Source organism: Harpia harpyja, chromosome 5 (genome assembly GCF_026419915.1).
Source record: "Harpia harpyja isolate bHarHar1 chromosome 5, bHarHar1 primary haplotype, whole genome shotgun sequence".
Lineage (NCBI taxonomy): Eukaryota > Metazoa > Chordata > Aves > Accipitriformes > Accipitridae > Harpia > Harpia harpyja.
This window is the reverse complement of record NC_068944.1, coordinates 70,807,514-70,822,114: the sequence shown is the minus strand read 5'-3', so window position 1 is coordinate 70,822,114 and position 14,601 is coordinate 70,807,514. Positions and strand designations below refer to the sequence as shown.

The 14,601-nt window shown below is 42.1% G+C and overlaps 1 protein-coding gene across 1 annotated transcript in view; it reads right to left on the bottom strand.

The window, feature by feature from the left end:
- TG (thyroglobulin) overlaps positions 1 to 14,601 on the bottom strand; it is a 158,675-nt gene that overhangs the window by 63,220 nt on the left and 80,854 nt on the right. Inside the window, exons 39-41 of the mRNA XM_052786814.1 lie at positions 13,143 to 13,236; positions 8,271 to 8,430; positions 3,216 to 3,415 (exon numbers count right to left, since the gene is read on the bottom strand). Of these exons, the coding sequence (XP_052642774.1) occupies positions 3,216 to 3,415; positions 8,271 to 8,430; positions 13,143 to 13,236 (454 nt within the window). The remainder of the gene's footprint in view (positions 1 to 3,215; positions 3,416 to 8,270; positions 8,431 to 13,142; positions 13,237 to 14,601) is intronic.

Genomic DNA, 14,601 nt, shown 5'->3' with positions numbered 1-14,601 from the left:
TGTATTTATTCATTAAAATAATATCCAGTAGTTACTTTGTATTGCTTCTAGAAAATGGTAAACCTAGCGTGCAACTAGCACAAACACCCAGTCTTGCAATGGCACTGCAGAAGGTATCTTTGGCAGAACACAACTAAAGAATCCAAGAGCCCATGTAACTGGGCAGCACTTGGAACATGCTCTGTAAGAAGGGGATAAGACATGTTCTGACGATGACAGGTGCGCACATCACAGACTGGTTTAGGTTGGAAGGGACCTCAGGAGGTCACCTGGTGCAACCCGCTTGCTCAAGCAGGGCCACCTAGAGCTGGTTGCCCAGGACCATGTCCAGATGGCTTTGGAATATCTCCAGGGATGGAGACTCCACAACCTCCCTGGGCAAACTGTGTCAGCGCTCAGTCACCCTCACAGTAACAACATGAGAAGGTGACAAAAACTTAGGAATTGTGCCATAAGGGATAGCTGGATTTCACAGATGGTTATGGGGAAATTCTGTGAGGTCTGGCCATTTCTCACAAATAACTCAAAGACTATATTGGGGAACTTTTGGGAAGCATGATCTTGCAAGGGCTGACAGTACTGAGGTGAGTCTATACAAATCTGAGATTACCTAAGAAACAATATCAGAAATACCAAATTTGGATAAGGATGTAGCAAAACTGTGACCAATGGAAAAAAGTAATCAGAGGTGGCTGGTTTGAGAGGGAATGAGGCTGGAAAAAGGGAAAGAGAAGGAGATGGGAAAAAGTGGAAGAAAGGGGATCTAAAGGGTAGCTAATCATAGGATCAGGGATATTTAGGGTCCCTGCACCTGACTCTAGTATTTTTCAGTAGGGCAATAAATCTGGTCTTTCCACCATTGGCTGACCTGCTTCCATGGCCAGGAGGGTCCTGGTGTCTTCCCTTGAGCTGGGTGGAGGAAGCCTGGGAGGTCTCCTCCTGACACCCACCAGAGAATGCCTGGAGGGGACACCTAACATCTGCCCTTGACAGCCTCCTGCAAGAGATGGAGGCAATCCATACCATCGAACCACTCCTCTACATCAAAATTGCACTGGTAAATAAATCAATTAATCAAAGGATGAAGTCAAACATCATGTTAATGTTCTCTAAATGATTTAAAACAAGACCATAATCACTGAGACTACATTTTTCTAATCATACTACTGAAAGATGAAAAGTTATAAAAAGTCCCCACGACAGCTTTGTGTTGATTTTGTACAATCTTTTTTCAGATCTGTTCCAAACAAAATCTATTATAGGGCAGACATAGGAAACTCAAACGCATTTCACTATTTCAGGTGCACATCTTCTTGTAGAGAAAGTTTCATACATCACACTTCTTTGCATGCTAAGAAACAGTATCATTTTTTTATGCATGACAAAGACCCAAACAAGGAGCGCAAAACTAACTTTTGCAGAAAAGCTGTATTGCTTCATGGGATTTTCCCTCAGGAAAGTTGTATCTGGTATATATTCTCGGTTTCATGATTCTCAGTCTGTGTGCACCTCCTTTTTTTACAGTAAAATTAAAAGTACGCAATGATTTTGATGTTTTGGAACAAAAACAAGATACATCCCCTTACAGGAGGTCTAGGTGAGAAATCTGAGTAAACCAACAGTTGCATTCTGCATCACTTCATTACTAAAAAAAAAAAAAAAAAAAGATAAAATATATTTTTAAGCTATTGCTATTAGGGCTCATTTTTATTTTATCAGTGTATTTCACAAGAAAACTAAATCCACCGTGACACTGTAAGGATAAATACTTAACTTTACTTTGAAATAAGTAGAGATCCTGCTTTTGCCGAGACAGTGGTCCGCACTGTCCCAGGTACAAACACTAGATTAGTGGGAAGAATTGATCCCCCTGCCTGCTCGTTGCACTTGCCACTGTTTTCCATTATGCGAAGTCCTGCTGTAGGAGAAAGCAGGAGTTTAAACTTTATTTTATGAAAGAAAAGATGCAATGCGGAACTACACTCCAGAAAAAATGATAAGCAGAGGTCCTTGCATTTCCCTTTTATCAGTTGCTCAATGGGTAAATTGCACAGTATCCTGTTACAGCTTGCACAGGGCCCCATCCTGAGCCACGTCGCTGAAGGGTTTGTGACTTCAGAGAAAGAGTAGGATGAAACTGTACTCTGAGAGAAAAGGACCCTGGGTCTATTAGCAAATTAACTGCTATGCCAAGAGCTGAGTAAAAATCTAGGAACTGTGAGAGGAATTATCTGAGAATGACACAAAAAAACAACTACTGAACAGCAATTTTCAACAACTTCCCTTGCCTTCCCCACTAGAGTGATGCAATTAAAATAATCTTATTGAGACATGGGGATCCAAAAAGCAAGTTATGTTTCTAGGAACACGGGCAAGCTGAAGAAGAATCATGTAGTGAATAGAGATGTCATTATTTTCAAGGCAAGATTTTATTTAATTGGGCCCTGAGTTTCCTGGACCAAGAATTCTGTTTCTCTGCCCACTGTTTCAAGTCAACACTGCTAGCAGAGATCATTTTGTTCAGGTACAACTTCTGCTGGATATATAAACCTCCACTGAATATTAAGGGTCATTTCAGAGCATACTACTCTCACCTGAGGCTATAAAGATCAATGGTAGTATCGATGCTGACAAAGCTGATCTCAAAGTCTTGAGATTTGACATGGGAAGGGCTGTAAAAATACGGATCACTTGGGTGGCTGTGAAAATGGTCCGAGCTGACAGCAAACAAGCCCGTGGGTAAATGGATTTTTACTCTCTCTCTGAAACTTGCTTTTTCTTTTAAATGAAATCTGTCATGAGATCAGATAAAAAGATTGGATACTTTAAACATGCGGATGTTTGCCTCGTCAGTTTTAGAGTCTAAAAACTGCTGATCAACAACCATATTTATGGAATGGAAACTAACCTGTTGTACCTGTAAGTTATGAAACAAGACTATTTATATAATATACAAAAAACCACAGTGACGAAAACCAGATTCTTACTATGACTAATTCAATCACCAAAGTGCATCTCTTGTACATCCTTGTGAAGCACCCAGCTCCTGGAGATAGCAGTCACAGGTGAGATGAAAAATAACTATAGCAATAACAGCCCTATTACTGCTGCCAAGGTATGGATGAAATAAAACCAGCGCCCACACACTGCAACATCCTCACGACTGTAACAACGTCCTTTCTCAATGGAGTCAAAGTAGCAGGAATGGGACTTACCATCAACAAAACCCTCCTGAAGAGGTCCATATTCACTGTCTCTGTGAGCAGGTGAATGCTGGTAACGTCTGCCCCACCACGGTCGGCTCCTAAAGAAACCTGGCTTGGATCTCCTCCAAAGCTAGCAATGTTCTGCTGCACCCACTTCAAAGCTGTTAATTGATCCAAAAGGCCAGCATTTCCACTCACCTCAGGAGAACCTATTGTGGAAAATAAATAAATAGGTCTGAAAAGAAATAAAACTATAAAAATTTGAAGTTTTGATTAAATGTTACATTTTTAGCAGCTCTGGCAGCTGAACCTCGACAAAACTGATACCAGAGTTTAAGTCTGAAGTGGTGTCTTCCAAGGTCAACACTTTACAGATTGACTCCCTTTCAGTTTTTACCACTCCACCAGGCATCCCTGGAGGTGCCTGATTGTCTGTCCTAATGATAGGAAAATAACACTCCAACTTCTAAGCTTCTTTTGGACACCTCATGGCAGGAGACTTGAATCCAGGCTCAAGTATCCATAAATTCAGGCCGTAAGATTCTTTTTCTACATAAGCAGCTTGATCTTAAAATGAATTAAAAGTAAACAAAAAATCAGTGTGTTTGCCAAATTCTCAAGTTGGAAGGGACACATAAGGGTCATCAACTGTTTCCCTGGAGTACACCTAATTGCATCTGTTTGCTTCCTACATCCCTTTTACACTTACCCTGTCTGACCAATCATTTTTAACACATAATTTTTCATGTCTTTACACATGTACAGATATTATTTTATAATTTATAATATCTCCATAAATATCCTTTGAGATTGACCCATGTCTAACTGATAGAGATCTGATTTATATGTATTCATATTTTTGTTCCCATGAAAACAAAAGCAAAATAATTAATCGTGTACACCCCATGCTTAGGTATCGCCACTGAAAAAGACTTTCTTTTTAACACCAACCAGAGGTAACCTGATACTTTGATTAATAGGAAACTAATGCTGAAAGCATCTAATGATGCAACCCCCTAGGCAAGCTTAATTTTATATCAAGAAAAGCAGAAATAAGTAATTCCTACACAGTCCGTAAGAAAGGAATAGAAAATTATTATTCACTGTCTACTTCTTTTTAATCCACAATGAGCCATTCATTTTTAATGATTTTAAATTCTCCACATTTGAAACTTGGGAGAAAAAAACAAGACAAGACAGAAAAGCCAGGAATAGAAACACAGCTGAAACTATTTGTTTCTTCCATTGCCAAGACCAAATAGTACAATTTTAAAGTAAGGGCAGGCTCAGAAACTAGTGAATCAAAATGAAAACATAGTGGAATAAAAAGCTGCCACTTTGTGGACAGGTAGCCCCGTCTCAGGCGAAGAACAATTGAAAGCATGCATCGTGTAGTAGATATCCATATGCCTAGTGTAATGAATTACTGAGATACTGAGATTACTGTTGATATTACTGAGGTGGATTTAAGCAGCAGAATAAAGGAGACCAGATGTTGATAGCCTTGCAGTTCTTACAGATATCCGCATCACAATAGCTACCACTATAAGTGCCCTTCCAGTAGGACAGCCAAGAACTAAATGGCCCCGGAAACTACAACCTTCCACCTATAGCCATAGTTTCAGATGATCAGGCCAAGCCATGCCAGTGAAGCAATGGAGGAAAAACTTTCCCTGCTTTATTTTTTAGGGTTTTTTTTTTAGTTTGTTCTGCACACCACAACCAGTTCCTAGGGTTCTCAATCCAGTAATAAACCCACTCTACGCTGTTAAAAAGGAACTTGCTGCATGCCTCGTGAGACCTCCCCAGAAGAAGTGAAATCATAGAATCATAGGAGCATTTAGGTTGGAAAAGACCTCTAAGATCATGGAGTCCAACCGTTAACCTAGCACTGCCAAGTCCACCACTAAACCATGTCCCTAAGTGCCACGTCTACACGTCTTTTAAATACCTCCAGGGATGGTGACTCCACTACTTCCCTGGGCAGCCTGTTCCAATGCCTGACAACCCTTTCAGTGAAGAAATTTTTGTATGTAAAACCATGTAAATGTTTTAGTCACACAATGTGCCTCACTACAGATACACTAAACAAGACCAAGGAGGGAAATGTAACCAGTTCCTTTTGCCCTGGCAAAAAGCACAGCCAGGTTGTGAAATGTACCACACAGGGAACAGATGCATGCATGGACATTCATGGTAGTTAGACCAAAAGAAACGTGTCTGCCAGGAATCTTTTCCACTGCCTTTGTGCAGGGGAAGATCACATTCCTGAGGACCACAGGAGAATGAAAAGAAACCAGTGTTCGGAAGGAAGCAAACAACGACATACATATGCATTTCTGTTATTACTAAACTGGAGAAGAACAATAGTGCTAAATTTAAGCATGAAAATAATCCTGTTTTATATGACTTTATGGACTCTTGAAAGAATCAGGCCTGAAAACGTGACTGTCTTCTCCATAGTCTTGCCATCCATATCACTGGCAATTCACCTTAACTTTTCTGGGTGCAAAGTGAGAGGTGAAGGCACAAGTAAGAACGTGCATCACTTTTTGCAACATTAATGGGCAACAGAAAATTAAATTAAACATCCTTTATACTTAGAAGAATAAGATCTTTTTGACTGCTTGCAAAAACCTTGTTAATGACAGAACAAAACTGCAGAACTAACAAAAAAAACCCAAACAAAAAAAGGGAAATCTGTTGTTTTCACTACCCTTTATACCTCAAAATCTCCACTTAACTCCGTCATTTCTAGTTTTGCAATTTATAAGAAGTCAGTGTGAGAGGATTCAGCACTTTTCTTAGTTGGACAATGAAACTGATATTGCTTACAGGATCGTAACTTTCATTTGTAACTTCAGAGCTTTCTGACAGTCCTTTTCCTAATGTCCCTACAATCCTAAGGATGAACGTCTGCTGCCTTTGGGGGTCCAAAGGACCAGGAGTTGTCCAAGTCTTTCAGTAAAAATGGAAACATCCCTGGTATGTCATTAAGGATTTGGTTTGAGAAAAATTCTTACAGTATTTGACCCAGGTTGATAACCTTCATTGAAAATCCCCAGTGGATACTGGTCATGTACAGAAGGAGTCAGAGGTACTCCACCAACCTGTGGTGGACCAAAGAATAGATATTGCAGTGGGAGCATTGCTCAACAGAATGGGTATGACTGAAAATCCACGCTGACAGGGAGACTGGTACAGACATACGACAGCTCATGACCCCCACATGGACTGAAGGGGACATAGGGGAGACAGGAGTGTGGCACAGAAGGAATTTTTAGGGCTTCCTATGCATGTGGTGCTTAGCTTGCTCCATTGACTCTTGCAAAGAGCTTTTCCGACTTGCTCCAGTTCCCTCCGGAGCAACAGGATTTTCCCAAATGCACACCCAGGATTTCCCACAGGGGAAGAGGCCAGGAAAGACTGCACTTTTCCCTGGCTACATCTCAACAGTACAGAGAAGGAGAAGGTCCCTGATCACTCCCCATCTGTAATGGACCACCCCTATCTGAAGGTTTGCAGGAATGCAAATTCAGTACACTCAGCTCATGCACTGACATTTTGGGCCAGGTGTGCAGATCCCCATTAAAAAGAGGCTGGAGAATTCATCCCGATCCTTAAATTATGGACCATCATATAAATACTGCTATATAATATTCAGCCCAGCTAGCAGTTTCCACTTAGGAAGAAACCTAGGTGAGATTCACAGGGCTGAAGGAGGTTAGTGGGTAACACGTGGGCAGTGCTGCGTAATGGAATCTTGCACAGCACATATCCACACTGCATTTGGCTCCAGCCAAAATGAAGCCACAGTATCACTTTCATAAGCATCTAGTTTGCACTGATGAAAACAGTGATTCTTTCCCCAGATACACCTATTACCAGCTTCTTATCTAAATGAGTAAGGAGTTTGTAGTGCCAGCTCTCTAGTTATTGAACAAAAACCAGGCTTTGCTGGGAGTGAGCTTTGAACAAAACACTAAAACAGAGAAGGGAAACGATAACCAACAGCTGCAGCTATAACCCCAAACTAGGCAAAATCCACCCAGCGTCACTAGCAGTGATTACTCAAAAGAACCATGAGGCCAAATATGTAGGTCTGGTATCTGCAAACATGGCAAATATAACCTCCTAAAGATTATAAAGGTATTAAAATGTCCACTAGAGAGACCAAGGATTGCCACCAGACCAATGGAGCCAGAGCTCCACTTGCAATTGTTGTGTTTTCTCTTCATGGCTCTCTACCTTAAGTTCCCCTGCCCCAGCCAGAATTGAAAAATGGTAGAAATAAGAGTGTTCCCTACTTGGTTAAACAGGCAAATATAATACAAAGCAAAATGAAAAGAAAAATAATCCCAAAGACTAGATGGCACTACCACAAACGTTTAGGGAGATGTGAATGTGCGTTTTCACGTGTACAAGACAAAATCCTGGATGTAATGGGAATTTGTATAATTTTTAATGGCAATTGATATTAGGAGGCAATAGGAGAGCAAAAGTATCCTTTACACTAGAGTATGGGGAAGGGATGCAAACGCAGAACACACAAATGTTCAGTCACGTCCAGGACTGTAAAAGGGGTTAACAGAATTCAAATTCAGTGTGGCAAACCCTTCAGAGAAGAAGTCAGACTGAATTACCGAGCAACAACCAACTATCTTTGTGCTATACTTTCCATACTTTCATGTCCTTCTCACCATTAACCTGCATTATCCCTCTCTGCCTCTTCCCCACCCCGACACGGGCACAGTAGAGCATTAGCAAAATTTCATGGATGGAACAGTTGGAAGTTGGAGACATTGAAAACCATATCCACAATGAGAGGTCACTGGAATTAGCAGGAATTTTGATGCCTAACCGATCTTCATGTGTGTCTGCAAAACCCAATATCCACAGTTGCATCTGCAAACAGAAGTCTAGCCAGTGCTTTGAAAGAGATGCTTGCATTTTATTTGTTCTTGTCCCTTTGCCTCCAGTCTTTCTCTTCAGATCAAGAAACAGAAGTGTTACAGAATGCAATTTAGCCCATAGTTGTGTTTATTCTAGAAATCCATGACTCACCAGTACTAAGGAAGCCAAAAACACCGACTCGGTAGTTTGCCGTCACGATAATGATGTTACTGATGGCAGCTAAGTATGATCCATCAATGGTTGTCTTTCCTGTCTCAGCATTGTAACTCCCTCCATTGTGGAAGAACAGCAACACTGACATGTTTTTGACCTGCTGTGACAACAACCAGGTTAATATTCCTGTAGCCAACTGCTTTTGTAGGGCACTGATGAGAAAACAAGCGTCTTCCCCATTAATATTATCTCAGCCATTCATAGGTCTTTAACAGTGACCATAATGAGAGGATATCTGGCCATCTGTCTGAAATTCTAGGGCTAAATTGTCCACAATGACCTATATACCATTAAAGAGCACACTATGTCCAGTATAAAGAAGATATAATGGCACCACTGTGTTCCACCAGACAACAGCTCTACCAGGTTAGCTCAAGGCAGACCCATCCTGCTGACTTGGCCATTGAGCACGTGGTGGGCTCATCTTTGCTGTAACATGTCTGCTTTACACAAACACACAGGAAAAGTTCAAACAAGTGGGAAACAGGAGAAGGAAAAGGCCTGTTGAGTTGCTTCATCTTGAGCAGGACTAATGCAATAGCTGTGCAGGTCTGCTTCCTACTCTCCAGTCTTCAGCACTTAAACATTGCCTAGTCTCAAAAATCTCACTTGACAAGAGCTCCTCATTGCTCCTTCGATCCCCATGGAGGTTTTCCCCTACTAGATAGATAGAGTGGTCCTGCAGAGAGGACTTTGTCTCTGCACGGGAGAGACTCACTTCTCATTAAGCACAGTGGGGGTCTGCCCTGAAAGAGCCCAGCAGGACTCCTGGTATGGGAAGGAGCTATGATGGGCAGCTGCACCCGATTTTGCTCAGAAACTGAGGCTTTTTCCCAAAGCAGCACCCCATCGGTGTGGACCCTCTCTGCACACACAGCAGGGCTGCAGCCAGGCTGCACAAAAGCAGAACTGCCCCAGGAGACCTCAGCATTCACCAGCAGATTAAAGCTCTGTCAAGGTGACACTCAGAAGAAATACCAGTGACACATACAGAGGGGTTTGGTTTTGGGGGTTGGTTTTGGGGTTTTTTTTCCTTCCTGCTGCATAAAGCAGAATAACCTGCTCCAATGTTAGAAAGGGTTTTTCAAAGTGTAACCTCAATTGTCCATTCAGCACTTTCACCCCCTATTGCCCACTTTGGGACTATCCTGAAGGAGGCTCCTCTCTCCTCCGCTCGGCAGCGGGTCACTCACAACCACCCGTCCCGCTTTCCGCTTTGGCAGCTGGTGGTGTTTTTCAAAGAAGGGCTGGTGGCCCCCGCAGCAGCATCAAAGTACATCTGAGGTTTGTTTTTGCCTGCAGCTAGAGGGCATTGGGCTCTGTTGCTGTTATTTTCTGGATGGAGCTTAGCTAAACACAGCAGTCCCATCTGCTCTGGCAAAGAATAACTCCAGCAAAAACGCAGCTGGCTGTACAGGAGAAGCAACAGAGAAGTGATGGTTGCAGCCCCCTGCAACATTACAGGATAGGAGGCAAAATCCCCTCAGCTGCCCTTAATTTGTCAGGACTGTGTGCACTCCTCACTTATCTATCTGGAGAATCACTTCAGAGGCTTCTTGTAACTTGACAATGTTACCAAGAAAACCCCAGAAATTGCAAGCACTGAAACATGCTGTTCTCTCTCAGGAACTTCTGCTCCTGAATAGGAATTGCCTAATTCACACTGTCTTGTCCCTGGTTCCCATTTCTGCACCACGTGCAGCACAGAGAGATGGGGGTAAAGAAAAAAAAAATGAAAGAATCTGTTTTCACATAGAAATTCATTCTAAAATACAACCACATTGAGCCATGTCAGCTAAAATGGCATTAAATATGATGTTGAGCCTGCTCTGTCCCTCCAGCTCAGCATGGTTAAGCCTGAGGTCCAAACTAAGCATTTCCCATGTGTCCACAGCCTGCATGGCACCATGACCCCCAGCTGCCCTGTAAGTTGTATATTACATTATGCTGACTGACTTTACCCAATGCTGTAGTGACGAAAAGCTTAAGAAAGGCAAAGATGGGAGATAAAAGTTAAAAACAGCAAAACAAAGCCTGCTGCAACAGATATGGAGCAATTCGGGGGAAGATTCAGTACTGGGGCTGTGCCTAGTGCCAAATGTCTGGACATAGCATTCCCATTTCTAGTCTGCATCGAGCAATGACATATCCCTCTCCTATGTAAAGGTAAACTATCATGAAAAATAATTTGGGTTTTAATCTCAAGGGATTTCAATCCCAGAGGTCATGGATTTGGGCATTTTAGACGAAGGCTGTTTAACGTAATTGCCTTCCCATTTCTTGTTAGCCATTTTAAAAGCACAGCACAATTATTTTCATGCTGTAATTGAACTGTGCCTCACAATATGAGATACTTCACGTCACCTATCTATCTATCTATATATTTGGTAGCCAATTATTTTCTTACTGTACATTAGCTGCTGGATAATTTATTTTGAATATAAGTGAATTTCCCCCAAGCCTTGTTCTCAACCAAATTCAACCAACCACTGCAATTAAATCTGTGCGGCAGAAGAAACACAAGGCCTTAACTAAAGCCTGCTGGAGCCAGTCCCTTCACCCACCACCATTTGGTACCAGGCTCAGATGCAGCACCTCCAGTATCAATGCCAGGCTGCAGCGGGGCACACGCGGCAGCTGGGCAGAATGGGGCCAGCACGTTCCTCGTAGACAGGCCACGGCTGCCGTGTGGCTACTGCCCAGTGCAGGGTTTTGGTCCATACTTAGCAACAAAATGCAGAGAGTCATACTTTGAGGTGTAAAATCTGTGCAAAGACTTCCAGCTGGGACATGGGTCCCTGGCTTAGGTAGAAGGGGGATGTCTTCTGGGTAGCCCTGCAACTCCACTGTGGTCTCATGTCTGCGGGGGCTTAGGTCCCATGTGCAAACTCGCAAGGGGGAGAGAAATTCAGCATCCACCAGGAAGCTGCAAGTCAGCTGGAAGTCTGAAAGGCTTCATAATATTCAGAACCATCTTCTCCAACCTTCTGTAAAATGCTTAATGAGCTACTTGGCAGGGATAGATTTAAACTCTACCGAGCCAGGCAACATCCAGTGCTTTTACTACTGTACAATATTGCTCTGTAAAGAATTCAGTGCAACAGGGATGAGAATAACACGTGCAGGGAATGGGAGAAGTGGAGAGAGAGTACATTTTCTATTCTTATTTAGTGGAGAGTTTCAACTCTTGATCTTACATTTGAATGCTTTGTAAATCAAACTGAAGCACAGCTTTGATTTGCTAGTGTGACAGGTGGTGATGGTTATAGGTGGAAAAAAGTCTCTCAGAAGGGCCAGTTTTATTTGGAGGGTTATGTGGTACACATAGCTATGGAAGCAAAATGAGGTGATGTCATTCACCTTCTTCACTGCTTGACACTTAAAGAGTCCTTCGGTGACAGGCAGCAGCCCCCGCACCGTGCTCTTGTTCAGGCTCAAAATGCTCCTGAATGACCTCTGCATTCACTGCTCTCCAGGAGATTTTATATCCAGTATTTACTAGCCAATTTAACTTTCCATGGGCTGAAAATATATAACTATAGCTCTCTGTACGTGAGTAAAAAATAGAGCTAGCCACAAAAAGAAACAGGAAAATGCCATGCCTTCTGCTCCCAGCTACTTCTGCAAAAACAGAAGTTTTGGTTCTCTCTTGGGCTAGACTTACACATGTGAAACTGATTGACTTGATCAGACCTACTTCTACCTTACGCCTCTACAAAAGGCAGGAGGGATTCAGTTCTCAGTACTGCTAAGGAGAAAAGACAAGCCTATTTAGTCTATCAGATGTTAGAAAATACAATGCTTTCAAATAAGCTATCTTGAAAACAGCACTTAAGCAGAGATGGCAAACTGCCTGGGACGGTGACCTGATGTTTTCAATAAGCAATGACTGCACTCAAGGCAAAATGACAGTCTGGTGCTGCAGGGAGAAAACAGACTGCTGGTCTTTCTGGTGACTAAAAGGACCTGCAAGGGACTCTGTGTGCTGCTGTCAGATAGCTAGACCAGCTCTTTGCAGTATGACAGGCTCATAAATTTCTATTATAACCACCGTCACCTTCTGAACGTTACCAGTACTGTGGAAAAAAATAAAGCTCTATTCCTGTGCTCTGGGCGCACTCTTCAATGGGATTCACATGTTATTCAGCATCTTTATCCCCAGCCCCCCAGGGATTTGGCCAATCATCTAAGCTTGGCTCTAACTTGAAGCTTTATTTTATATCTGTTTGGAATGAGAAATTCAAGAGCTTTCAAATGATAGTTTCTCAGACTGTACCACTGGCCCAGTCGTCTTTAAAACGTCTGTTTTTATGCTCTGGGGGCTGGGCACAAAACTAGCACTGCTTGCTAACCTCATTCTTCAACAGAGCTGCCACAGATATCAACAGGGGAATAGTGAAGACGAGGGTGAAAAAAGCCTCATCTGCTGCTGCTTGATTGGTGGTAAGTGTTGATGTGATGTGTTGTACCGTGTTATCATCTCCTGGACAAATGGTCTCATTTCAGGGACATTGCCATTTCTGTCCTTAATTTCTCCTCCTTTGCTGCCACCTTCTTGTGTTTTATTTCCCTCTTTGCTGCTCTCTTATTTCTAGGTTTTTAATTTTCTACCCTCCTAGTTACCCAAACACGGCTCACTGAAAGCCTGTTAGGGAATACTCTTGCACCAGTACAAACAACAGAGCACCTGATTTAACCTTGCAGGGCTTTGTGAAGACCACACGAAAACCAGTCATTCGTGCCAATTAAAAGTACTTTGAAAAGAGACAGTGCTCAGCTACAAAAAAATTTGACTTGACTCCTACTTACAGTGGTGGCAGGAACAAAGACATTCAGATATAGGCAGTCTTCACTGACAGAGTATGACGGGGCCTCTCCATCTCCTGGCTGCCAACAAGCTGCCCTAGAGACACAGATTGAGAGAATGACAAGAAAAAGGCTTGTACTCTTTTTCCACTGCTTCTATTTCCTTATATTTTGATGCACTAAGTTTATAAAATCTTTAAATCTGTAGATCTCAATCACATTTAAAACTATGCCCACCTGTACCTTAGTAACAAATACGTGGGTTTGTACACACACACAAATGCAAAAAACACATTGCATTTTCACATCTAGAATCCTTCCCTCAGAAAACCAGCCTCATTTTAAAAATATTAGAACTTGAAAATAAGCCTTCAGAAAACTCACACTTTGTGTAAATTGCACAAAATTAGTACCAGATGTAAGGGGAGCAGGACTGGGGGTCTCAGGCACAGGTCTCCCCCTGCTATTGCCTGCAAACCTATGTAAGCCACTCTTTCGCTGAAATGCCAGTTTTCTATTTTAATTTCTAATAGTCTGTGGGCTACATTTATTTATATTTATTTTAATTTCTACTGGTCTGTGGGAAAATATGTTAAGTTCAAAATTTTAAAGCATTTTTAAAATCTGTTTGCTCTAAGCGTCATAGCAGACTATTAACAGTGCCCAGCAATGTTAAAAGTAACGTTTCAACAGGAATTCAGCCAGCCAGCCACGTACAGAGAATCATTTTCTGGCCATCATCTGTATGAGATTCATGTGATCGAGGTCTCTCCATAAGAAGAATCAACTGGATGACTTTTGCAGGTCAGATATAAGCTATTTTGAAGCCAGTTCCTTCTACTTCACAGCCATATTTATATCACATAATGAGTTATGGAAAAGCATCACAAGTTATTAGGGAAGAAGCCAAAAGAGGCTATGGAAAAGACAGTAATATCTCAGAGAATTATCTCTAAATTATCATTGTTAATGCCCTTGTAAAATTTTACACTGAAAGTGCAAGGAATTTAATAGAAAACTACAAGGAAAAGGACCAGCTTTAATGCAATTCTACAAAATCTTTCCATAAGAGAGGTTCCTAGGACAGTGATATCACTCAATAGCTTTCACACTGACATAAAGAAGCACATCATCTCCAAATAAAACTACTAAAACCATTTTAGGCAGAGAAAATACAAATTCCCAGGTAGGAACCCAGCCAGGACAACAGATCTAACGCTATTAATCGTACAGATTTCCACAGGGCAGTGGGAATCATCACCCGTGCTCACTGGCTATTTTTTTTTTTTTTTTTTTTTTTTGTTAGCAGCTCAAGATGCCCAGCACCTCCAGCTCCCAGGATCTCCTCCTGCTGGGACGGACTCCAGGGAAAGGCTGCCACCTGCTGAGCAAGTCCACAGCTCCTCCAGCAGCTGGAAACTCCAACAGCTGGACAGGTTTTTTGGTCAGTTTGGGCTTTTTT